Below are 26,156 nucleotides of genomic sequence, written 5' to 3' on the forward strand. Positions count from 1 at the left end.
AGCCTCCTCTACAGTTTATACAACCATCCCTTCAATAAAAACCTTAAATACCCCTGAGCACAACTTACAACCCTGGCCTTCAGGCTCTGGGGTTTTGTTTGCATTCCAAAAGCCTTGTTATATGATATTTGGACAATTTTGAATAAATGGTTTTCTCAAAATTTATATTAGATGCATTTCGAGACAATACGACGTGTGTGCGTGCGTGTGTTAGGCCGTAATAGTTTACACGACAAGGATAGGCATTTCAAGCCCCGCCCCCTCCCCACCCCAATCCACCAATCAACTGTCTTCCAGATGCAAGTGACGCAACATTGAGATGTCGCAAAGGTAGGTATTTACGAACCTGGTGGTTATTACACAATGGCTAGTAAATTTATGAATTTTAATTCTTTTTATGCTAGAAAAAAATATTTCTAAGAGTAGGTCTAGGTTTTTCCTAGCTTCCGATATGGCATAAGTAGTTTGGAGTAAGAAGTAGACATATAATAATTTATTGTACTGAATAAAAAATATACAAATAAAATAAAATATATACATAAATATAGTTTTCTTGTGAGAAATTCAGGAATGCTGGAGGAGAACCCTGTAAAGAAAAAAAATATTAATGATTTGTACAAATGCAAATGAAATTTGCAAAGGGGGTTACATTCTATTTGGCAATCTTGGTAACTACATTCCGATGGTCGGTAAACAAAGGTGTTATTGAAAACAGGGTTAGACATGTTTTGCAATTGTTGACATTTCAGAATTTCAATAGGTCATGGATTTTACAATATTGCACAAATTTCACAATATTGCATAATCTTGAGCAAAAGCTATAAAAGGCGAGGGTTAAAGATTATAGCACCAGTTACAGGTTTGATTACGATAAGAAAGTGTTCAGTGATTTTATATGGAAAGTGAAAATTTAAACAGTGGAAGTAGTCAGGGTTCTGGATTTTCAGAACCACCAGCGAAAAAGACAAAGAGTTTCAATTAATGGTAGCGACACACAAAACAGTGTTGACTCGCTAGTCCAAAATTTTTTGGATTCTAACGAAGATGATCTCTTCTTACAAGTAGATTTAGATAAACTAGGTCCTTCTGATCAGACCCAGCGTTTCAATTGATGGTAGCGACACAAAACAGTGTTGACTCACTAGTCCAAAATTTTTTGGATTCTAACGAAGATGATCTCTTCTTACAAGTAGATTTAGATAAACTGGGTCCTTCTAATCAGTTTGGAGGGGCTCAATTTGAATTGAATGGTAGCGACACACAAACCAGTGTTGACTCGCTAGTCCAAAATTTTTTAGATGATAACGACGATGATCTCTTCTTACAAGTAGATTTAGATCAACCGGGTCCTTCTAATCAGTTTGGAGGAGCTCAATTTGAATTGAAAGATCATGCCTTTCACAATTACTTAAGATCATATAGGTTTAAATCCAATGTCGCCTTTAAAACCCAAAGATCTGGCGAACTAGTCAATGTTTTGCTCCAAACTATCGGTGGAATAATAAGGCAAATTCAAGAGGAAGAACGTACTAGCGTAAGAGCTGAATTGGCAGTTAATGCAATTTTTAGCCGGGAAGATGAAGAGGATAGGACTGTCCCTTTGCTTTCGTACATGGAACGTTTTTGTAGAGGTGGGGATATAGATACAGAAATTGACAAATGCATCACAAAAATCAATGATCAGCGGAGAAGTATGCAGAAAATGAGAGTGGATTTTCACTTACAGGAATCCAGAGTCTCGACATTCATATTGCGAAATTTGACGGGGATTTTCCCATTCCCGTCGGCCGGAACGGTCCTCCAGTTCCGCAAGCCCTTGCTAGCAAAAGAGGAATTTTACAGATGCGATTCGACCAAAGATTGCAATGTTTCAAATGGTCAGTCTTGGCAGCGGGACATCAAGTTTTAAAAGACAATTCTAGTCAGTCTAATTTACTAGAGTTTAATAGGAATGGGCTAGAAGGAAGTCATGGAGAACCCGGTATTTTTCCAACCGTTACATTCAACTGTTTTGAGGGAAAATGGCCAGTCAAAATCAGCGATATCTCAAAATGGGAGCAAGAAAACGCCTCCGCCTCAGTAGGGATATGCGTATTACATTATAATGAACTAGAGAAAGCAATTTAAAATATTATGCCTATTTACTGTACGGAGAGTCGGATGATGCAGACTAAGCTCATTTTTGGCCTATCGTAAATCTAAGCCGTTTACTATCTTCAGGAAAAACAGCGCGATTCTTTTGCCCATACTGCCTGTCACCATCAAGGACTGAGGATAAAGTAAAACACCATATCGAAGCCTTATCTCCTCAAGGTTTACAAACAGTATATATGCCAAAGGGCGAAGAAGCAATAATCGAATTTAAGGATTTCTATAATAAAATTTCATTTCAATATAGAATTTTCGCAGATTTCGAGTCAATCATCAAAAAAGTTGACGAACCTATTCGAAAAGGAATAATTTCAGAGCACCGGCCAACAGCGTACGCACATGCCGTCGTCAAATACGGTACAAAACTGGAGCAATACCGAGAAGCCTATGGACCAACTTGCCATATTGACGGCATGATATTACTCATTCAAGACGCACAAAACTGCTTAGACGAAATATATGATACTTGTCACGAGATGATAATTACTGAAAAATATAGTCATAAATTTCAAGAGACTGATTGTGGTATATGTGAAAAACCCCTGATCAAAAAACCGAAAAAAGTAGGAGATAGAACTGTCAGACACCACTGCGATTATACTAAAGGACCGAATTTGGAATGTTTAGCTCACTCGACATGTAACACCGTTTTAAGACATCTACAGTACCAACCATTGGCTAAATCAAGCGAAAAATTTCTCACCTTAAAAATTAGCTGGTCCCGGAGCCTTGAAAATAACCAAGAACGCCGCTATTTAATTCTATTCTTTGACACTTTTGCATTCCTGCCAAAATCCTTGGAAAATTTGATTGCTGTACAAAAAGCTGAAGATCCGCAGTCTTTCCAAATCCTACGACAGAAATGTTCAAATGATCATCAATACAATCTACTTACGCAAAAGGGTGTTTTCCCGTATAGTTATATGGATAAATTTACACGGTTTGAAGAGCCAAGTTTACCATCTCAAGTATCTTTTTATGATGATCTCAACCAAAAGGATATAAGTACAGAAGAATACGCTCTTGCGCAAGAAGTTTGGGATGTCTTCGAGTGCAAAAATTTGTGGCATTATTGTGGAGTATATCTTGCATCAGACGTGTTAACTCTAGCCGATGTGTTTATGACCTTTGTTGAAGATGTACTAGATCTTTATAGTTTAGACCCAAATGCATATTTTTCAACACCATCTTTAGCATACCAACTAATGCTGAAATTTGCAGCTCCACATAAAATCCACTTAATTGAAGATTTAGAAATTCATCTTAAGATTGAAAAAGCTATATATGGTGGTCTGGTATTCCATAATGATCGGTACATTCAATGTGACCCTACTCATCCTGATAATCCGAGCTACGGTTTGTGTTTAGATCATAATGGACTATATGCAAACTGCATGTCAAATTATAAAACGCCAATTGGTGACTATAAAATTTTAGAATCTCATGATTACCCCGACTTTTCTACTATAAAAGAGAATGGAGAGTATGGCTATTTTATCACAGTTAGCGGAGAAATTCCACGAGAATTCCACGACTATTATCAAATGATGCCACACCCTATTTCCAGGCAGAAAATCTGCTTTAAAAATTTGTCCCCATACAACCAAAAACGCATAAAGGAAAACAAGATTCCATGGACGTCAACAAATAAATTGCTCGCATCCTTTGGCTACAAAAAGGAAATTACCCTACACCATACATACTTGAAATTCATACTCAATCATCATTTTCGTCTAGATAAGATCCATAGTGTAATTCAATTCAAACAGGAATTTTTTATGAAACCGTACATTGACCATTTTATGGAAAGAAGATCACAAACAAAATCTAAAACGAAGAGTGAGCTCTATAAGCTATTTAACAACACTATTTTTGGGAAATCTGTAGAGCAAGTACGAAAAAGGACGTCGTGTGTAGTTACAACAGATCTGAAAACTACAAGACGTCTGGTTGGAGACTGTAATATATCTTCTTTCTCAATAGTTAATGAGAATCTTACGCTGATATTTAGAAAAAAGAGACATGCCCTCCTGAACAAAAATATTGCAGCTGGTGCAGCCATCCTATCTATATCCAAGAAAATTATGGCTGAGACGTTTTGGGACAATCTAGTTCCATATTATGGTGGGCCTCTTTCTCGTAGAATTTATTTAGCTTATTCTGATACTGACTCAGTCTTTATTAAGATATTTACAAAGGATTTAGTCGGCGATTTGACATCCCCATCCCTCCAACCCATCATAGACTTTTCCAATTGGGACCCCATCAAATATCCCCATCTGGTAAATAGCCAGAAGAAGAATGAATTTGGCAGGCTTAAAAACGAACTAGGAAGCGATACGTTCATAGAATTAATCGCCGCTTCGCCTAAATGCTACTGTGTTGTAACGCAGAACGAGAAATTAAAGAAGGCTGCCAAAGGAACATTAAAGCATCTGATGAAGAAATATCTAACGGCGGAAAGATTTAAAGAAGCTGTTTTTGAAGGAAGGGTCATTAGAACTACAACAAACGCCATAAGATCTCTCAAGTTGAAATTATATACAATGGAAGTTGTCCGTACTGCCATCTCTGTTGTTTCGGACAAAGTATATATTTTTGATGATGGGATCACTACCCTTCCTCTTGGACATTACAAAATTGAAGAAATGAAGTGATCTCAGATATGATTGAAAATTTCAAAAACAAATTTAGTATTGTATAGAAAGTGCTAGTGAAAACATGTATACTACAGTTAGTTTTCTTTGTGAGTGTTTAGAAATCCTATGTCAGAATTTTATAGTACGATATAAATGCAAGTGTAAAACATTTATGGACTATAACAATTGGAACATTTTAAATAGTCAAGTGTGTATTTCATGCAATTCTTTACCTGAGCTACAGATAAGGCTCTTAGAAAACGGAAGAGAATGTAAATGCAGCAAAACAACAATTTTGGACGTTTTAACGTTGGATGCAAAATTAGCAGGCTATAGTAGCCATAGTGGGATATGTGACTTTGAAGATGCTAATAGTAACTGTTTACAGAACACAGTGTTATACTATATTGATAAAAAAGAAAGACAACCTCAAGAAGTTACAGCAATTATTCAAAAACGGAACAATCTTTTAATCCATTTTTGTGAAGACTGCAAGAACTTTCTAAAGGACATTTACAACCAACACTTTTTTTCTTAAGAGAACTGGATATAGATAATCTATAAGAGGAGTGGATAATCTTGAAAAGTGACAGTTTAAAGAAGAAAAGCAATCAGTCAACATGTTTAAAATTAAAACACCATTTCGGATGATTATTGCTGGCCCATCGATGTCGGGGAAAAGTGTTTTCATATCTAAATTAATTCAAGAAAACGAAAAACTATTTGAAAAGCCTCCAAGAGAAATTTACTATTGTTATCGAACATGGCAGACAATATATGATAAAATAAAAGAAGAAATGCCATACGTCCATTTTATTCAGAACTTCGAGATTCTTGAGAACCTCAAGTCAAATTCTTTAGTGATTTTTGATGACCTAGCAACGCACATGAAAAAGCACTCTGAAAAGCTGTTGGATTTATGGACAGTCGAATCTCATCATATGAACATTTCAGTGATATTAGTATTGCATAATCTTTTTCAACAAACAAAAAGTATTCGAACGATAAGTTTAAATACAAATATATTTGTATTATTTCGACAAGCACGAGATTAATCCTCTATTACAACTTTAAGGAAACAAATGTTCCCAGTAATCGCTCGCTATTTATTGGACAGCTATAAAATGGCAACCGATAAACCTTTTGGATACTTATTTATAAATTTGAATAGAAAGGATAGAAATCTTATGCTAACAAGTAACATTTTTGAAAAAGAAGCAACAGTATATCTACCACACGCATTGAAAAAGTGACACTAGTCCTGAGGATGGAACGAATGAAGCAACTTCATCCTTTTGTAGAGATTTTAGCTAAAGCTAAACCCAAGCTAAGACGTGCTTTATTACAAAATTCGGACAAGGATATTGTGAAAGCATTTTCAGAACTTTATTTAAATATCACCAATTCAAACATTTCGATGCCATTATGTCAAAAGAAACGGTGCACTCAACATCGTAAAATTATCCGTGATTTATCAGTTAAAAAGAAGAATATTAAACAGAAGCGCCGGAAAGTAGTGCAACAATGAAGTGGCTTTTTTGGTGTATTATTACCAATTATTGGAAGTTTAATTGGATCTTTACTTACCAGAAATGGCAGCAGTTCGACCGTACAAGCTCATTCCACTGGAGACAGCTATTCAGCCAAGGCAGCACTTTGAATATGAGATGGCTGATTTCTTGAATAACGATTCCACATCTGATTCTGAAAAATTACTTTTATTTCAATCTGCAATGTCTCGCCTTCAAAAGTATCGAAGTGATATGACAAAACCAATTAAAGTGGATGTTGTTTCAAAACTTAGCCTAGCCTCAGAGCCGCAACCCAGCGGACCGCTAGCATCACGACGGGACCCAACCGCGGTAAATCAGAATCCGCGTCCGTGCGCTGCGCTGGTAAATCAAAATCACGGTCCGGGCGTGGCGAACCTTTTTCACCACAGGCAAGCACACAAGAGTATGAAGGTCTTTTTGAGAAGCTCCCTGTATCCTACCTACAGTCTGCACAATTATTATATCATCACTTGCATGAACTGGATGGATTTGAAAATGAACGTGGATTTAACAATATAAAAATTCACGATAAGCTCTATAATGCAACAGATTTATTAACGGACCTGATTTCGAATAGGAAGTCACGACATGCTATTGATTCAAACATTTTAAACTTTTTGGCTGACAGCAATATGCCCCTCAGTCTAATCAGAAATAAAGGCATTTTAAAAGACGTGCAAAATTTAAGAGGAATCAGTTCAGAACAAGTCACTGAAAGTGACGGATCTTTTGCAAATGTCAACTCTACAGTTCTCGAGTCACCAAGCCAGTCACCAATCAAATCGGGACAACGATTCAAGACTGGTACTTTTAGAAGTCATTATCGACGACCATCAACAAGCCCAACACAGATTTTGTTACTAAGGAAATGGCAAAAAATGCAAAGCAAGCTTATGAAAATATTTGCAAGTTTGGCGCTCGTTCCTCTCCACGCCGTCTTGAATCGGCTGCAAATACATCTCAACAAGAAGCTCAAAAGTTTTTGGAGAAGCAAGAGTCCTATACTTTGCATATGAGAGCTGTTAAACCGAAACATTTTAGAAAAACTATAGCACTCTACCCCTTTGAGATTGCTCAAGCAGATTTAATGAGTTTGGATGGATCTTATGCCAAGCATAATGCACCGTACAAGTTTTTACTGGTCATTATTGATGTTTTTTCACGCAAACTTTTTGTAAAGCCACTGAAAAGTAAGCATGGAAGTGAAGTTGCAAAACAATTGGAGCAAGTGTTTTCTGAACAGACATTTAAAAAGATTCACATAGATAGAGGAAAGGAATTTTTGAATCCAAGTGTGAAAAAGACTCTTGAAAAGTATCAAGAAAGCTACAATAGTTGAAAGAAGCATACGTACACTTCGTTCTCATCCAAGTGCATTTTGTACTCATTTTAATACATTTTCTGTTGTACCAAGACTTGACTTAATTGTTTCTCTGTATAATAATTCACCGCATCGTAGCCTTGGAAATTTAGCACCGAATCAGGTAAACTTGCAAAATACACCTTATATTTCCGATTTTATGTATGGAAAAAGTGAAAGCAAGCAGAAAAAGCTTTAGAATCAATTACAAGTTGGACAAAGTGTTAGAATCTTACGTGGTAAAGGAATCTTTGAGAAAGGACAGTTTAATTTTACCAAAGAAATTTTTCGAATTGCTAGCGTTCAATCCATAGATCCAGTCACATTTAAATTAGTGGATTTGTCAGATGAGCCTGTTCTTGGATGTTTTTATCAGAGTGAACTACAAAAACTTCAAGAGCCCTATGAATACGTTATAGATAAAGTACTTAAACGGCGAACACATCCTGGAGTTAAACAGTTGCTCTGTTTATGATCAAACAAACAAAATTGCAGATTTCCTGACAAAGCTGAACCCCCCGATTGTGCTTCAAGGATCAGGATGGAAAATGGCCTTAGTATCCCTCCATTTAACCAACTCTTTCGATTCTTTGAGACAAGATCAAGACTATATTTTCAAATTATTTCGATTTGTTGGTGATAGGAAAGACCCAAGCCAACGTTTAGGCACTAAAATAACGCTTCCAAAGAATAAACGGTATAATACAATTCCGGAAACTATCAAAGACATGAATAATTTGGTTAATACCGGCAAAGACTCGGTTAATTTTCACTACAGTAAACTATATGATCGAATCTGTATGCTGGGACTAAAAGTCGGCGAATCCTGCTATCTTAGTGATGGTTTGCGAGAAGTTCTTGGATACAAAGAAAACATTATTGAGCCAGAACCGGATAATAATTTTCACCAGACTTATGGGATTGAAGGACCATTAGTCCCAGGACTTTACTACCAGCGTTCACGTATTGGAAATACATCTGCTCCCATCCTAAGAATTCTCCTGAGAAAAACGACAAACGAGGAAGTGATTAGCTATTCGTTCCAGCCACTTATTTATTTAGATATAAGTAGACAAAACATTGAAATTGTTCATTTTAGTTTTAGAACTGAAAAGAATAACATCATACCCATTAATAAAGGACTAATCTCGCTTACAGTCGAATTTAGAAAAGATGAATAGCCGTAGACAATTTGTTTGTCCCTCTGTAGACTGTTTTGTGAAAACAATACAAAATGGAGGTGGAATGGATTACTATCAAGGAAAAGCTACACCTATGGTTGGATATGGTGCCTTTAGCCATTTTTTGGGAAAAATGATGCGATTTGCCATACCTCTTTTAAGAAAATTTGTTGTTCCTGCGGCGTCTGATGTTGTTGGCAATACAATCACTGACTTTGAAAAAGGACAAGATTTTGGTTCATCCTTGAAAAAAATATACAAAATAAAGTACGTGACATTACGGAAAGTATGAAACAACGTGGAAGTGGTATAAGTAGACCACGCAAACGAAAACTGATCAGTTTGCATCGATCCAAGGTGAAAGCAAGACCTCTCCGGAAAATTAAGCGCTCAAAAGCAGATGTTTTTGGCGAAAAATGAGTTTCCTTCCAACCGAAGACAGTGTGTCTTCAGTTAGTTCAGCCATCAGCTATTTTCAAAGCCCAAATGTTGATGTATCTGTCAAGTCTGCATATTTTGATCCAATCTACCCAGTAGTCCCTTTATCAGATGGCTCACCTATTCACTTTCGCTTTTCAAGCAACAAAACTATTATTCTGATATGCGAAACAGTATTTTAGAGTTAAAAGTCAAAGTTTTTAAATCAGATGGAAATCCTGTAACAGATAGCGACAAAGTTTCATACGATGATGGGGGCATTATGAATACTTTATTCCAAAACATTCAAGTATTTGTCAATGATACGCTTGTATCGAGTGGTAATTCGTTAAGTGCCTACACTTCATTCGCATCGTATACATTATTAACGCCAAACAGTACAAAAAAATCGCGTGGTTCAAACTATGGTTTCTACACAAAAGAAGATGCTACTTTGGATGCTAAATTGGCGGTACTCGCCACTGAAACTTTACACCTTGCTGCTCGACCACCGCACGATTTCTTCATACTAAATCAGTTTATACCACCTGGATTAAAAACTGGCATAAAGTTTTTCCCATCATTGCCTAGATTCATTTTTTGAAAACTCGAAAAAGCCGCTCCTGATGTTACACTTACAATAAGTGAAGCAGTTTTACATATCCGAAAAGTAAATATTGTATCCTCGCTAGCATTGGCAGTAGAAAATGTCAAAGCAAGCGGAAGTAATCTGAAAATTATGATTCCAAAACTGATCCCTACAGCAAGAATTATTCCAACTGGAAGTCTCTCTTTTGCTGAAAGTTCATTGACAACATATGGACATCTCCCTTCAAAAGTTATTCTTGGCCTTGTAAAAACGTCGAATCAGCTGGGAAGCTACGAATCCATCCCGTTTAAATTTAAGCTTTTTCATCTATCTTCTCTGCATTTTAAAGTGAATGGACAGCCAATTTATTCACTAAGCTTTTCTGATTAGAGTTATAGACTTCTTTACGAAACGAGCATGCTAACTTTGGGAGGAGACGAAACAACTTTTGAAAATGGACTATCATATGATAAATGGATACGTGATTCTTCCCTTATGTGCTTGGATATTTCTGGAACTCCAGATCTATCTCTTATTAAAGACGGAACACTTCGATTAGACCTCACTTTTTCACAAGCTAAAGATGCGTCTGTTAGCCTTATAATTATCGGTTTTCAAAAGACATTTTTGGAAATTGACAATTCAGGAGCAGTATTTCTCCCGATTGCACCATGAATACGGATCAAGTGCTAGCTGTTTTAAAAAAGAACATTGTTGCTAAACAATACAAAAGTTTCTGCTTACCTTCCGACTTTCTTGATCGTCTTGCAAATACCAGTTTCCCGACAATCATTGTGGTGAATACCAGTCCATCTAGGCTGCTTTTTGGCCATTGGGTTGGTTTACTAGTGATGACCCGGAAGACTATTGAGGTTTTTGACACCTACGGAAGAAATTATTCTGAATGGAAAAATATCGGAGAATTTGAAGACAGATTTGAAATAGTGACTCAGAATCGAAGAAAAATTCAAAATACAATGACTATGGCGTGTGGATTTCATGTTTTAGTGTTTATTATTTTACGCTTACGTCGTTATTCATTTCAAAGTATTGTTAATATTTTAACACCTAATTCGTTGTGGAATGATTTTTTAAGTGAGAATATTATTGTGAAATTCTTTAATGTTGATTTTAAAGCATTGTCTCCGTTCTGTATTGATAAGCATTGTGAACAAGTATCGCTTTCTTATTAAATTTTTGTATCTATCAGTTTTGTTCAATAAAAATTTTTAAACTCAAAAATGTGTTTATAGAAAGTTAGACATTTGAGACAACAAAGTATAAACATAAGAGGTTGAAAACTGGACCTTTTACGTACTTTTCTGGTGGAGACTCAAACCCAAGTCCGATATGAAAAGTTGGATATTCCAGTCCAATCTAGAAAATATATTCCAAACTGTATCTAGCCTAGGTAGATTTCTCTATTCAGACTTTGCAAGTCTTTAACTACAGGTACTAGTTGAAGTACAGTATAATTTTCTAAAACCTACCTATACTAGAAAACATAATTAAAAAAAAAACTTACCTCTTTCGAATGCAATCTATCCATAGGTATGCTTTCGTATTCACAGTCTAATCCAAAATTGTTGCAAACCCACATTTCACAATAAACCCAACGTATGAACAACGTTTTGGTCGCACCGCTAGCCGAGTTGAAACAAACGTATGAACAACAATTAAGAATTGCCCGGACCGACCGCTATCTGCGTAGAATCTAGTTTAATTTAAAATTGTATCGGATCACACGTAATTTTTCCATGTCTTTAACAGTAAACCCCCTTCGAAGTTTATATGACCACGCTTTTTAGAAAAACCTTATATTTCCCCAGGGAATAACTAACAATCCATGCCCTGAAGCCTCGGGGATTTATCATGTCTCAAAGACATAGTTTCTGGACAAATCAAATACGTTGAACAAAACGGCTATCTCAGAATGTGATTGGAAGTGCTTAGGGAAATGATCGGCTGGGGGGCATTTACCCTCCGATCACTTTCGATAAATAAAAAGGGTACTATTCCCCTCAATTTTGAATGCGAATGAACCCTTTTTGAAGTTTCTACGACAACACTTTCTATGAAAACCTTATATGACATTATTTTGTCATAAAAACCTTATATTTTTATATGACATTATTATTATAGACAACGATCTTCGTATTTATCCCTATGGTGATAATGGGAGAGTGCAATCACAAGCAACACTTGTACTGAAGTACCAATTACCAAAGGACTGCTTTTTTGGAATTATATCTAAACTAAGCGGTAGCCTACCTACAAATAATCAAAGTTTGTGGTATAGAGTGATCTAGTTAACAAAACTGCAGCAATGGAATAACGAATTTTTAATAGGTAATATTTGTGCTAACTCAATCAAAATAACTAAATAAAAATATCACGATTGAACAGAGAGAAATTCACAGAGGTGTGCTTTTGGCAGTGGTATTAAGGTTCTTGCAAAGTTTATATAAAGGAGAAACAATTAGAACAACACCAGATAAAATTATGAAAGCACCGGCAGCGTAGAAAGACATTTCATAATCACCAGTCTCGTCGAAGATCCAACCTTGAAAAAAATAATTGATGACAAAAATGATATGAAAGTTTATCACTCAATTTTTTTACTGTTGAGATAAGACAGTTTTAATCGTAAACTAAATTATAAAATATCAAAAATTTGTCTCTGCGATATACTCTGTTTTATGCAGAAGTGAGGAGGCATACCAAATTGTTGTTATATACAGTATATGAATCACTGGGGTAGCGAAAAAGCTAATATTTTGAATACCCATGAATCTTCTATGGACGACGAGCAAAAAAAAACATTGAAAGGTTAATTATTAAACATATATGACCCAACCCTTCCACTACCAGCCCCCTCAACCAGAAAAAATTGTTTCAGGTACTGTTCAATAAAAGTTACAGGATCTCGGGAGAATTTCAGGACTATAAATGATCAAAATGAAGGCTATCATAAATGTGTTAATTAGATATATAAGATCCCAGGCATTTTATTCTCTTTCTAAAAAAGACTGTCTACAACAAATTCAATTTGTTATTCATTTGCTATTCAACAAATGGAAAAACGAAAATGGTAATTCGAAAGAAAGACGTCAAAAGAGCAAAAAACGCGCAAATTATATGAATATATAAGAATTGTCATAAATACCCTTATACTTCAGGGGGGGGGGGGTAAACTTGGAGCACTTGCACTCCAAAGTGTATGCCTGCTAAAACTATTTGAATAGCAAAAATCTGCTTTTTCATTCTGAGAATATCTGTCGGTTTTTGCTTAATAGCTTTTAGGTATGTTTGAAACCAAGATCCGTACATCCCTTCACACCAATTCCTGTGCCTATCATTTCCCTTATATTTGCAATTTTAAATTTTGTAAGGAGGGTGTAACCCGTTGAGATTTGAAGCAGTTTTAATCGGTCATGTTTCCAGTATAGCTCCAAAATAAACTTACTTTAATTTTAGATAGGAATTATGCAGTGATATCTTGTAGGGGCAATCGTTCAGCATTAAAAAATTCCCATGCTTTCCAATGAAGAAGAGCGAGGACCCTTTGATTATTATGCTATCAACAAGGGTTATATAAAGTGCTCGAATACCACGTCATTGTACAGAGTGTTATACAAGTGATGAAACAGTGTTGAAAAGCGAAATACTATAACTATTCAAAACAGTCTCTCCACTTTCCTGAAAAAGATACCTTTTATGTTTTGTCATAAACTTACATTATAGTTTTTTTGCAATGTTTGGACAAATTGGTCGCCATTATGACAATGAAACGGCTTTTAAGATCTTTATTCCTTGGATTTATTTTTACAGGTTTGAGATCTCCTTGATTATTATGCTATCAACAAGGGTTGTGTAAAGTGCTCAAATACTACATCATTGTACAAAGTGCTGTACAAGCGATAAAACAGTACTGAAAAGCAAAATACTATAATTATTCAAAAAAGTTTCTCCAATTTACAGACAAATTTGATTAAAGGTTAGTTTTAGGCCAACCCTTCCATAGAATCTAATTTTGACACTAGAAACTTTTTTGCATAAATAATGATGCCATTTCCCTCGAAAAGATATCCCACAAAAATAAACAGAATGAAAATACAGTTCAGTCTTTTTCTAATAAACAGTCATGTCTATAAAAAATTCAAACAACACGGGTATGTTTCAAATACAATCACCTCTCTTTGATATTAAAGCCGAGTCAGTAGCAATGACTCGGAAAAATATACAGTCGCAGCGTTCAAAATTAAAATAGACTATATTGTTGTTTCTTTTGAAGACATCTCCCATTTCGTTTTAATTATCATTTAAGCCAATTATTCTGTTTTTTTAATATTCAGAGAATATGATCTTAGAGCAAATTCTCTGTTATTAAAAGGGAAAAATTTCCACGCTTGTAATGGGATCAGTTTTACCTTTGTGTTCAAAAGTATATGTTTAGAAAAAAATACGGTTTAAAATCCAAATAGCAACTTTGAGCAATATTGATGTCGTTATTACTCTTTGAAAGAAAATATATTTGGCATAGGGCCAGAGGAAAAATCCTTGTAAATTTAAAAATAAATAATTTTTGAATCAAAAAGAAAAAAAAAAACTCATGAAAACTAAGAATCGAAAACGACAACAGAAAACTGAAATGGGCTCTCCGTTTTCTGTTGCATGTGGTATATTTTATTCAAATTTCAATAATAGCATTAGTCTTAAGAACATAGTACTTGGGTGTATACCTTTAATTTTTGAACTACGATAGTTAATTATTTGTTTTATTTTTCTTGTAAGAATTGAATTACTGGTTTTTCTGGGCTCATTTCAATTCTGTGGCTATTTACTAAAATAATACGTTGTGGAGTATCTTTCAAAGCATTATCAGTATTTATTTGTAACATTGCAAATATCAATGTACCGCACAGTAATATTGTTTCAAAGTAATGCACTTTTTCACTTGTTAGAACAGAATTGTTCTTTCTCGTACATTTCAAGTCCGAGCTCTCTTTATTTTAAAGTGGGATTTTGTATCTCTTCATTTTATAACCTTTTCCTTGAGACTAATATTATTTGACAAAGAGAGTAATATCTTCGAACTTAACATTACGAAGATGTAACAAGAACATTTGAACCATTAACCCTTTTAAGCTCAAAGAAATAAAAAAATATTAACAGCTATGTTTTGAACTAGTTAGTTCTAAATTGCTTTAGGGGGGTAAATCCTTATGATATTTTGTTCAACAATGTAATGCTCTTGGGAAATTAATAGCATAAAACAGAGGATCCAATACAAGAGGAAAATAACACGTGGAAACTCCCAAAGAAATGATATGTATATAAAAAGTTGATTTGTAGTCATAGCTCGGCTAAACATCTGGGTATGAAGCGAAATACAAAAGTTCAAAAGACCTTACATGTAAATGTATGATTAAGTTTAAACTGTATTAAGATTTTCTCGCTACAAATTTTAAACAGGCACCACCCATCAACAATTCCAGCAATGACTTATTAAACACCTGACTCTCAACTGAAAAGTGTTCTCACTCCTAGCATTCCCAGGATTCCAACGGATCTGTCTTTTCAATTTAAAAGATTGCAATTCCCAGTTCGATTAAAATTTGCAATCACCATCAACAAAGCTCGAGACCAATCACTAGAAAAATGAGGTATAAATCTGAATACTGATTGTTTTTCCCATGGACAATTATATGTTGCATGTTCAAGAGTCGGTAAACCTGACAATCTATTTATATGCACCGACAATGGGACAACGAAGAATGTTGTATATCCACAAGTTTTACGCAGTTAAAAATTAGCACCTTGCATACGCGTTGCTGGGGCGCGTAGCGTTACAGCAACGCGTGGCAGGGGTGCTACAACCTGTTACTGAGGCGCAAAGAAAAATATTGACACCCCACGTATTGCTGGCGCGCCACGCGTTGCTGTGGCGCGCAGCACCACAGCAACGCGCGGCACGGGTCAGGTAGTAATCTATAAAACTGAGGACAAAAGGTGTTTGACAACTCAGGCACGTCTCAATTATTAATCTGAGAGTGGAAGTTTGGCCGACTCATTCTCTTCCTTTTCTAAAACCGCACTGTTCCTTTTTAAAACTTTGTCTACAGCATCTCTCAGTCTAAAAAGTATCATATTACTTAGTAATTTGCTACCTAGTGACCAGACTAATGCCACAATAATTACCACATTCACTTTTATCATCTTTCTTATTCAGTGGTTTAATTAAGGTTTTCCTAAAATTGCTAGGTACTTTCCCCTTTTCAAAAATCATATTCATAATCCTCAGTAGCTTATTGCTAACCTCACAGCCACCATACTTAAGAACTCATTTACTACATTATCAGCACCTGGAGCCTTATTATTTTTTTAATCCTTTTGGTACTGTCGCTAAATCTCACAAAACAAATCTTTCTTCACATCCAAGGTATCACAAACTTTATCATTTTCCTCTATATCTTTTCCTGCAATTCTCTTTTGGTTTAGCACATTCTCAAAATGTTCTTCCTATCTCTTCTTTAACTATCCTTATAACTAATTGTAGTTCCTATCTTTAACTGGGACGAGTGCGGATTCACTACTCCCTCTCAATTTATTAACATGCCAGTACAATATTTTACTATTATGCCGTCTAGCTGCATCTTCTAGATCCTCGGCAATTTTATTCATGGCCTCATTTCACACCTGCTTAGTTCAAATTTTACTGCTTTCTCTACTTTCTTTACCCTCCTTCTGTTTTCATATGATCTATAGCCCAGATTATTCTTGTACAAGCCCCTTTTCCTCTCTATTAAAAATAAAGCCTTTTCACTGATATTCCTATCCTAGCTACAGTCCTAACTTTTTTTTCCCTAAGACACCATGAGAAACTTCAGAAATTGTTTTTCTAAAATTATTCAATCTATTTTCCAAATTGCAAAATTTTAAACCATCCAGTTTAGTATTAAACCGTTCCTGAAAATTTCCCTCAAATGCTCATCCTGGAGCCTACGAACATCATACCTTCCCGGAAAGTAGTTACCCTTCCGAAATTTCAGCTTTAAAGCAACCCTAGACCCTACTAGATGGTGATCTTCATTTTTATCATCAATAACAGCACTCCTATACACCCTGGTATCTTGTACTGGTCCGATCAGTCTTCGGTTTACAATAACATCCTCAATAAGGTTTGCTGCATTACCATCACCTGAATGCTGTGTTAACTTATGGGCCACTTTATGACCAAACGTCGTATTGGTTATAACTAGATTGTTATACCTACAAAATTGCAAACACTTGTAGCCATTACTGTTTTCTTTTCCTACATCAAATTTACCTAGGCTAGGATACCATCTAACCCTATTTCTACCAACCTGGGCGTTAGAATCTGCCAGTAAAAACAGCATATTTATGCCTGGGAACCTGTCTATTTGCTCCTGTAACTGCAAGTTAAATTCCTCTAAGTCACTAGTATCTCGTCAGTCGGTTATACGGGGGCATATACTACTATAATTGATCCCCTGAAGTTTTTAGTTATAAAATGAGCGATTAGTATTCAATTATTAATACCTTCCCAGTCTGAACAAGAATTAGCAACATCCTTATTCATCACGAGCCCTGCTTCATGTCTATGTACTCCACCCTTCCTGTCTGAGTAAACAAATTCTAAATAACCTAATTTCCTGCTTCCTACCCCTGGGATATTCAGTGTCTGAAACTCCTAATAAGTCCAGTTCGAGCCGTCTTTTAGAAACGTCAGTCCCCTTTCTACCTTCTGTAACTCCGGCAATAAATCCCTCATTTTAACATCTACCTCTCACAACACAGAATTTTGCCCTATAGCTCCCCCATCCCTCCAGAAATCAACGATTTTTCCGAAAGACTTGAATATAGTCATTCTCATCATGCTGGTCATTCAATGACCCATGTTTAACATGTTTAACATCATGCCATGTCCCCCTTTCTATCTGTTGAGTTAATTCCATCTCAGCAAGCTACCTGCTGTCCTCTTTTCCTCTCAGGGCTCCTGGATCCCACAGTTAAACACAAGGAAAGTTGCCCCCTTTTTAACCAATGATTATCCTCTCCGACGTTCCTTGTTACGACCACCAAAAGCGTGGATTTTGACAAGTTGACTGTACTAGAGGCGCACTGTCAAATGCGTAAAATTTATGTAATTGCCATAGCAGAGGTCCAAACACGGAATCCTGATCTATCAAAAAGCCGAACTGTATGTAAGGAGCGACTCAGCCCAATAGCAACCGAAACTCTAAAAAACGGAATTTTTATAACAAAATATATATAATAAGAATCGGTTTTTTACATGATTCTAAATATAGAAGATTGATTAAGTTTAATGTTACCCTTCAAAAGCTGTATGCCTGAGAAAATTTGCCTGATTATTGAAAAAGGGAGGAACCCTAAAAGTCAAGGCATTTTATGGAAAATCACTCCATCAGATTCAGCGCATCAGAGAACCTACTGTTGACTTTTCAAGCTCCCGTCTGTGAAAATGTGTTCTTCCCAGGGATGGTTGTATCGAACAAAGAGTCCTACAACATCGGGGGAGGGCTCATTTGAATTGAAATTGAAAGTTCCAATTTCCTTTTTAAGCGATCAAAAAGATTGGAGGGTAGTTAGCCTCCTTTTCCCCAAAGTCGTCTGATCATACTTTTGAAATCGCCATTTTGCTCAGCATAGTTGAGAGGTCTAATAAATATGCCTTTAAGGATGACATGACCCCCACAGCCCCTAGGGAAAATGCCAAGAGTAATGAAATACACCCATTATTTATATATCGTAGGCTATTTGTTATTGGGAAGTATATAGTCATTTTCAGGGAGATTTTCCCAGGGGATATTTTCTACGGAGAAAATTTATTGTTAGGGGAAGTAAGTCTCCGGGAGTGAGCTTTCAAGGGGAAATTTTACACGGGGTAATTTCCTAGAATTCATACACAAAATTTGTTTCATTTATCTTACTTTCTCTTTGGTGTCTTAATTCTACATGTGGTGATGTTCTGGGGATATTGTCCAGACATTTTAAGCGGGATTGGAGTTACCTTGGGTATTTTGCTGTGGAAGGGGGTAGGGACTTTTCATGGCAGATATTCTCCATGGGTGACTTATCACCAGAAGAAATTCTCCATGGAGAGATTTTCCGCAAGAGAAATTTTACATTGGGAGGGGGAGGTGGATTTACGGGGAAATGTTTCACATAGGAAGGATTTCTTACAAGACTTGAAAATAACGATCAAAAAATAAATAACTGGTCTTTTTCCAAATGAAAGCATGCTAAAGAGAATATCAGGCGGAATCATCAGCAAGAAATTTCCTGGGGGGAGAATTGCCGCGAGGATGGAATTGTTCAGGGTTAGTTTCCCGAAGGGGTGAGTATTTTACGCGGAATAAACTTTATACAGATAATTTTTTGGCGGGGGAGGAAGAAATTTTCCATGAAGACGGAGACAGATTCCCCGTATTAATTGAAAAATGATCAGAAATTAAATATAAAAAAAAACAGTTTTTTCACCTGAAAGTAAGGAGCTACGTTAAAACTTAAAAAGAATAAAAATTATCTCGTATATGAAAGGGGCTACACCTACTCAATACTCTTCCCTCAACTCTAAAGTTTGACCTTTTGGTCCAATTCTTTAGGAACGACTCCTGATTGTTCCGAAAAACAAGGGCCGTTTACTTAGAATCAGCAGATTTTTTAAAGAACTAAAAAACTTTAGCGTAAAGAGCAAAGTATTTTTAAGTTTAACTCTGAAATACTAACTTTGCCCAACTGGGCTTCTGATAATTAATTCTAAAAAATAAATCTTATCTTATTTTAGTTCTGGATCGTTTGAACACATTTTCAATCATCCTATACTTTTCATTCAGTTTGAAAAAGTAACAATTATTTTGAACAATGAAGGTTTCAATTTATTATATCATTTTTTTTTAACTATCGCTAAAGTTAGCAACTTTGGTTATACAAAAACCACAGTTGAATCAATTAGGCTAATAGCAAAAAAAAAATGCTGTACTCAATAATACAATAAGAGAATTGTTTTCAGTAAACTCAGTAGGTTTTTTTTCCTAGTTTGGTTTGACCAGCGCAACTCTGACTGACAAACTGACTTTTGATTTATTTGTCCCTCTTCTTGCATGGTTTGGACTAAGAAAACTTCAGTTTTTCTCCAGTTTTTTTTTCTGATTTTATCTTGACTCTTTTAAGTCCCCATTGTTTCTAGTTCCTGCACTGAGGACACCTTATTGACTGCGTGGGATTAAAATAAAATAATATTCAGCGATAACTTTCAGAAAAGCTCCAGGTAAGTCAAAAGATCATTATTCATAATGTATTCGAGTCTAAATCCTTCCAGTAAATTTATATATATATTTCAAGCTCTTAAACATTTACGGCCCATTAAAATCGCACGAGTATTAGTCTCAAATATTATATTTAGAAAAAAACATGTTACACCATTTCGCTTTTAAGGTTTTCAACATCCTTAATTTAATTTGTCTTCTCATGACTAAAGCCATTGTAAGGAACATCTCAGTTTCTATATAACAAGATTTCCTAGTCTTATCTTATAGGCTAATAATAGTTTCATACGCATATTTCCAAAGAAAATTATTAGAAGAGGAAAAATTTACTCTTTGTTCCTTGGTTTTCTCAGCCCTTAACATTTACTTATTAGTACTAAAGAATGTGGGCGATTAATGGCTAGGTAAAGTTTTATGGATGAAAGATGGCAAATTGCCAAAGATTGGGCTTTTTGGCCATCCTTCTGGTATTAAACAAAAAACGGATCACCCCCGAATGGTGTAGGAGCAATCTATTTTCTTCTCCATCTAAATGATTTTTTGGGAGAAATTTTCATGAGAGATTGTTTCTTCCTTAAAAATTGCGAATTAATGAAAAAACGAAGACCAGAAATTGAAAAATATAGAAACCATGATTGAAAATACTGTTGATTATCCAATAGTGGATTATCTAATTTTTGAATTAATCTCGTCTTCCATGGAATCGAATTATTAAAAGAAAAACAAGTTATGTACTTGACGAATCGAATTAAAACAAGTAGGCATGCACCTTGTAGCAGCAACCTAATGGTACAACTTATTGAAAGAAAAACTAAAATTCGAGTGATAGTGATGTAACAATTTAGCATAAATAAAACGTATTAAACTTTTTTTGACTGTTTTGATTTATTTCAATTGGCTGTTTGGCTGTTTTGCCAATCAATGCTGCGGATAATCAGGTTACGATTTTTCCATGGAAAACACTTAGAGTGGAGAGATCGGGATGAAACTTGATGGGAAGAATAAGCACAAGTTATAGGTATATCATTGACATAGTTGGAACGGTTCTGTTTTCTTTAGGGGAGTTGGGGGTCGTTAGTTTGGAAATTAACGTAAAAAAAATAGTAAAAAAGCTCGTAAGAGAAAAATCGTAACTAAAAAAAGCTCGTTACTAAAAAATAGTAAAATATATTAATATAGTAAAAAAGCTCGTAACAGAGTTGTAAAACAAAACAAGAGGAGCGTTAAATGCAACTCAATTCTTCCTGAGACGTCGGTGGTTACAATTCAATGTCTTAAGAACATATATACTTAAGATTTAAAGTAGTAAAGATTTAAAGTATTAAAGAAATATGTAATGTAAGATTTTAAGTGTCTTTCTCCTCTATATGAAGAAGAGAAAGACAACTAATTGTGTATTTACTTAAAAACGTCATGTATTTTTTTTTACGCTATTTTACATTATTGAATAGAGGACTTTATGAAGATAAATTCCTGACACGAAGCTTACAGGACCTAAAAAGGTGAAATGCTTAGAAAACACATCCAAGGCTTTGTAACTAAAGTAGTAATTTTCTGCTTTAAATCTTAAGTATTTTTTTTAGAAAAACATGCTTTCGATAATCGTAAGCTAATTATCTGTCCCAGAAATTCGGCTCTAAGCGTTTAATCCCCCCGACACCCTCCCCCCTTCCGCGGAAATTACCCCCGTGGAAAATATTCTCCAGAAAATACATCCTTGCTGAAAGGAAACTATGTCCGAAAATTTGGGGGAGGGGGTGAAAAAGATACTCTAGAAAACGCATTAAAAATGTGAAATTGATATCTACTTCTTCATGATTTATGGGAATATTTCTGGCCTACGCTGTTATAATGAAAGTAAAGAGAACATTAAACCCCAAAATGGGCAGAATTTACTCCGTATAGGAGGAAGAATGTCCCTTCCCTTATCCACTCTTCCACCTAGTGGTAGAGGAAACTTCGGAGGGTGCTCATTAGAACAGATATTGAGAGTTCAAGTCCTTTTTTTATAAATCAAAAGTGATTGGAGACCAACTTGCCGCAGGGGGGGGGGCATTTTTTTCCGAGGGAGGATTTTCCGCGAGGAAGAAGTTTCCGCGAGGGTTATTTTCCACAAGGGGGTATTTTCAGTGGGTTATTTTCCACGGGGTATATTTTCCAGGGGGGTATTTTCCTGTGAGGTTATTTTTCAGGGGGGGGGGTGAAAACGCCATACAGCAAGAAATTTGTGCCATGTTCAGACCAAACTGTTGTTTTGTGAAAATGGCTAAAATCGGCATATGCCAGTGGTTACCCTCTTGTTACCGAAAAAAGGCTTAAAATACAATTTTTCATTCAAAATTGCCCCCAACTGATAATCCAACCATTGGTTCGATTTAATACTCCTTCAGTAAAAAAAAACAAACAGACAAATGAATACACATCTGCGACTTGTCGGGAAAAAAATATTAAGTGCTTATTTCTTTATATAGGCACATGGAACTCTGCTTCAGGGTTCTTGCATATTCTAAATCTAAAGTTTTAATTTTCGTCCAGATCACTACATTTTCGGGGTATTTCGCTATTTTTCTAAAATTGGGCCAATATTCTGAAATTTCAGAAATCATATGATAATGAGGTTTTTTAAGGTCAAAGCTGCGTCGTTCAGTTTTTTTTTTTGGTCTATCACTTAAAAATCAGTTTCTTTTTTATTTGAGCAGTTAACAATTGACATATTTGTTTTTGGGGCATCCTACAACCAGTTTCCCAAATAAAACATCTACCTAACCATTTTGCTGAGTACCAATCCTTCATAGGGCACTCGTTTCAGAATGGTTGAACGGAAATACCCGGTTGGACTCCAAAATTTCTCTATTTTGCCCAAGTTCTCTCATTTAACTCAGTAATACCCTCAGTTTATCAAAATGAAAAACCGAAAATTTATTCAAATCAAAATTCCTCTATTTTACTGGGTCTACTTTTCTTCAAATATTTATATAATAACTCTTTTATAGACACTGAGGATTTTACCGTTTCAACTCTTTGCTTCTGAGAATGCGGCCATTATTTTTCAATTGGAAACAAAGATTTGGCGTATTTTAATCTTTCTTATAAAAAAACTATTCTGACTTTCAATTTTACATCATGTTTCCCCACGATGGAACTCCGGGCAAAAAAGACTACGGACCTAGTCTCCTTTACTTTCATCAAACAGTTCGTGGTATCGAACTGTAGAAAGGATTGACTCGGCTCAAAAGTAAACGAAAGTCTAAAAAACGGAATTTTGATACCAATGGATATATCAAAATAATCGGATTTTTATGCTAATTTTAAATATATAAATTTAATCAAATTTAGTTTTACCCATCGAAAGATAAAAGCCTGAGAAAATCTGCCTTATTTTGGAAAATAGGGGGAAACACCCCCTAAAAGTCATACGAATAGTAGTAGTAGTAGTATTAGCATTAGTAAAAGTAGAAGTGGAAGAAGTAATAGTAGAAGTAGTAACAGTAGTTTTAGTAGTAGTATTAGCAGCAGTAGTAGTAGTAGCAGTAGTTTTAGTTATAGTATTAGAAGTAGTAAAAGTAGTAGCAGCAGTATTAGTAAAAGTAGAAGTGGAAGAAGTAATAGTGGTTGTAGGTTTTTTTCGCTCTTTTTCCCAAATTCAACGGATAAAATTTTGAGATAACTATTTTGTTTAGCATAGTCGAAAAATATCCCCCTACTTTCCCACAGTTCCCCAAGTTACAAACTTCGACCAGTGTTTACATACTGTTATGGTTATTGGGAAGTGTACAGACGTTTTCAGGGGGATTATTTATTTGGGGGGGGGGGGGGTTGAGGGAAGGAAGCTACTTGTAAGGATGTTTTCTTTGAGGAATTTTTCATGGGGGAAGAGAATTTCCATGAAGGGGCCGCAGGAATTTCTAGTATTATTGACAAGAAAAAACAATGGGAAAAAAAGTTTTTTCCGCTGGAAGTAAGGAGCAGCATTAAAACCTAAAACGAACAGAAATTATTACGCATATAAGGGGGTTCGTCTCCTCCACAGTACCTTGCTCTTTACTCTAAAGTATTTTTTAGTAATTTCAACTGTTTATTCTACGGCCTTTGTGATTCAGGGGTCATTCTTAAAGAATTGGGACAAAATTCAAGCTTTAGTGTAAAGAGTGATGTATTGACGAGGGGGCGAACCCCCTCATATACGTAATACAAATATACAAATATGGAAGTTTGTTACGTAAGTTAATTCGTAAATTATGTATATTTATTACTAAAAAAACGTTCGTAAAAAAATTAAAAAGTTCTAGTTGCCTTTTTAAGTAACCGAAAATTGGAGGGCAGCTAGGCCTCCTTCTCCACCCCTTTTTCTATTAAGATCTTCCGATCAAAACTATGAGAAAGCCGTTTAGCCGAAAAAAAAATTGTATGCAAATTTAATTTTAATTATTCATGGGCGGTGAGCCAAAATCAAAACATGCATTAATTCAAAAACGTTCAGGAATTAAATAAAAAAAAACAAATTTTTTAACTGCAAGTTAGGAGCGACATTAAAACTTAAAACGAACAGAAATTATTCCGTATATGAAAAGGGTTGTCCCCTTCTCAACGCTGTTGAAAAAAAACTTGCTTTTTTTTATTTAATCACGTAAAAAGACACTGAAATAGATGTTTCTATGCCAAAGAACCCTCTTCCTCCAATATTTTATGACCATTGATCTGATACAAATGGCATCGTATCTGATACAAATCTTCATCGTATTTGATCATTTTTAGTAAGATTAAATAAATAAAAACAAGTTTTTTCTTTAACTGAAAGTAAGGAGCGACATTAAAACTTAAAACGAACAGAAATTGCTCCGTATATGAAAGGGACTTTTCCTCCTTAACGCCCCGCTCTTTATGCTAAAGTTTGAATCTTTCTCTTAACTCTACTTTTTAAAACAGTAAAAAACTTTAGCGTAAAGAGTGGGGCGTTGAAAAGGAAAAGTCCCTTTCATATACGGAGTAATTTCTGTTCGTTTTAAGTTTTAATGTCTCTCCTTACTTTCAGTTAAAAAAGACTGGTTTTTTTTTATCTAATTTCTGAACGTTTTTGAATTAATGCATGTTTTGATTTTGGCTCTCCGCACATAAATAAATAAATCGAAATTTACATATTGATTTTTTTTGACTAAATGGCTTTCTCATAGTTTTATTCGGAAGATTTGGAGAAAAAAGGAGCGGGGAAGGAGGCCTAGTTGCCCTCCAATTTTATGGCATTTGGTATTAGCCAAGTGACATATAGTGATCGCAAATTCTGTCGGTCTGTCGGTCTGTCCTGGTTTTGCTACTTTAGGCACTTTTAGGGAAGCTAGGACGATGAATTTTGGCAGGTGTATCAGGGACCGGAACAGATTAAATTAGAAATAGTCACTTTCCCGATTTCACCATCTGGGGGGGGGGAGTGAGGGGCCGGCTAATTCGGAAAAATAGAAAAAATGAAGTATTTTTAACTTACGAACGGATGATGGGATCTTAATGAAATTTGATGTTTGGAAGGATATCGTGTCTAAGAGCTCATATTTTAAATCCCGACCAGATCCCGTGATATTAGGGGGAGTTGGAGGAGAGAACCTAAAATCTTGGAAAACGCTTAGAGCGTAGGGATCGGGATGAAACTTGGTAGGAAAAAAAAGCACAAGTCTTAGATACGTGATTTACTTAACCGGAACGGATCTGCTCTCTTTGGGGGAATTGGGGGGGGGGGGTAATTTCGAAAATTAGAAAAATGAAGTATTTTTAACTTACGAAGGAGTTATCGGATCTTAATGAAATTTGATGTTTGGAAGGATGTCATGTCTCAGAGCTCTTATTTTAAATCCTGGCCGGATCCGGTGAAGGAGAAGCTGGGGGAGGGACCTAAAATCTTGGAAAATGCTTAGAGTGGGGGGATCGGGATGAAACTTGGTGGGAAAAATAAGCACAAGTCCTA

The 26,156-nt window shown here is 35.5% G+C and overlaps 2 protein-coding genes across 14 annotated transcripts in view; both read right to left on the reverse strand.

Moving 5' to 3' along the window:
* The window catches only part of LOC136030216 (monocarboxylate transporter 12-like), a 262,967-nt gene that overhangs the window by 33,477 nt on the left and 203,334 nt on the right, over positions 1-26,156 (reverse strand). For 10 of the 11 annotated variants that reach the window (XM_065709025.1, XM_065709021.1, XM_065709024.1 and 7 more), the window contains one exon: positions 12,218-12,453. The exons of the other annotated variant lie outside the window; for it this stretch is intronic. In XM_065709025.1, the coding sequence (XP_065565097.1) occupies positions 12,305-12,453 (149 nt within the window). In that variant the 3' untranslated portion in view covers positions 12,218-12,304. Of the gene's footprint in view, positions 1-12,217; positions 12,454-26,156 lie in introns of those variants that run through there. 11 annotated transcript variants of the gene reach the window in all.
* On the reverse strand, positions 479-11,728 carry LOC136030219 (uncharacterized). 3 transcript variants are annotated; one of them, XM_065709032.1, is made up of 5 exons: positions 11,416-11,672; positions 10,635-10,773; positions 6,378-6,494; positions 2,855-3,002; positions 479-586 (listed from the first exon to the last, which is right to left on the reverse strand). In XM_065709032.1, exons 1-3 carry the CDS (start codon positions 11,488-11,490, stop codon positions 6,430-6,432), a joined length of 279 nt encoding a protein of 92 aa, XP_065565104.1. In that variant the 5' UTR covers positions 11,491-11,672; the 3' UTR covers positions 479-586; positions 2,855-3,002; positions 6,378-6,429. The 3 variants fall into 3 exon arrangements, with proteins under 3 accessions (XP_065565104.1, XP_065565103.1, XP_065565105.1); XM_065709031.1 differs by lacking the exon at positions 11,416-11,672 and having other exon boundaries at positions 10,635-11,396; XM_065709033.1 differs by lacking the exon at positions 2,855-3,002 and having other exon boundaries at positions 552-586; positions 11,416-11,728.

The sequence above is a fragment of the Artemia franciscana genome, chromosome 8, assembly GCF_032884065.1.
Source record: "Artemia franciscana chromosome 8, ASM3288406v1, whole genome shotgun sequence".
In the NCBI taxonomy this organism is placed as follows: Eukaryota; Metazoa; Arthropoda; class Branchiopoda; order Anostraca; family Artemiidae; genus Artemia; species Artemia franciscana.

Excerpts from the sequence above, each read along its gene's own strand:
- LOC136030219 (XM_065709031.1), bottom strand. The coding sequence starts at position 10,723 with ATGGCCAAAAAGCAGCCTAGATGGACTGGTATTCACCACAATGATTGT. Across the intron at positions 6,495-10,634 it reads ACGATCAAGAAAGTCGGAAG|AATCAGATGTGGAATCGTTA; the intron begins GTAAGCAGAAAC and ends GTAATTTTTCAG. Across the intron at positions 3,003-6,377 it reads TCGAACTGCTGCCATTTCTG|GATTTGGAAAGACTGCGGAT; the intron begins GTAAGTAAAGAT and ends TTTCTGTCGTAG.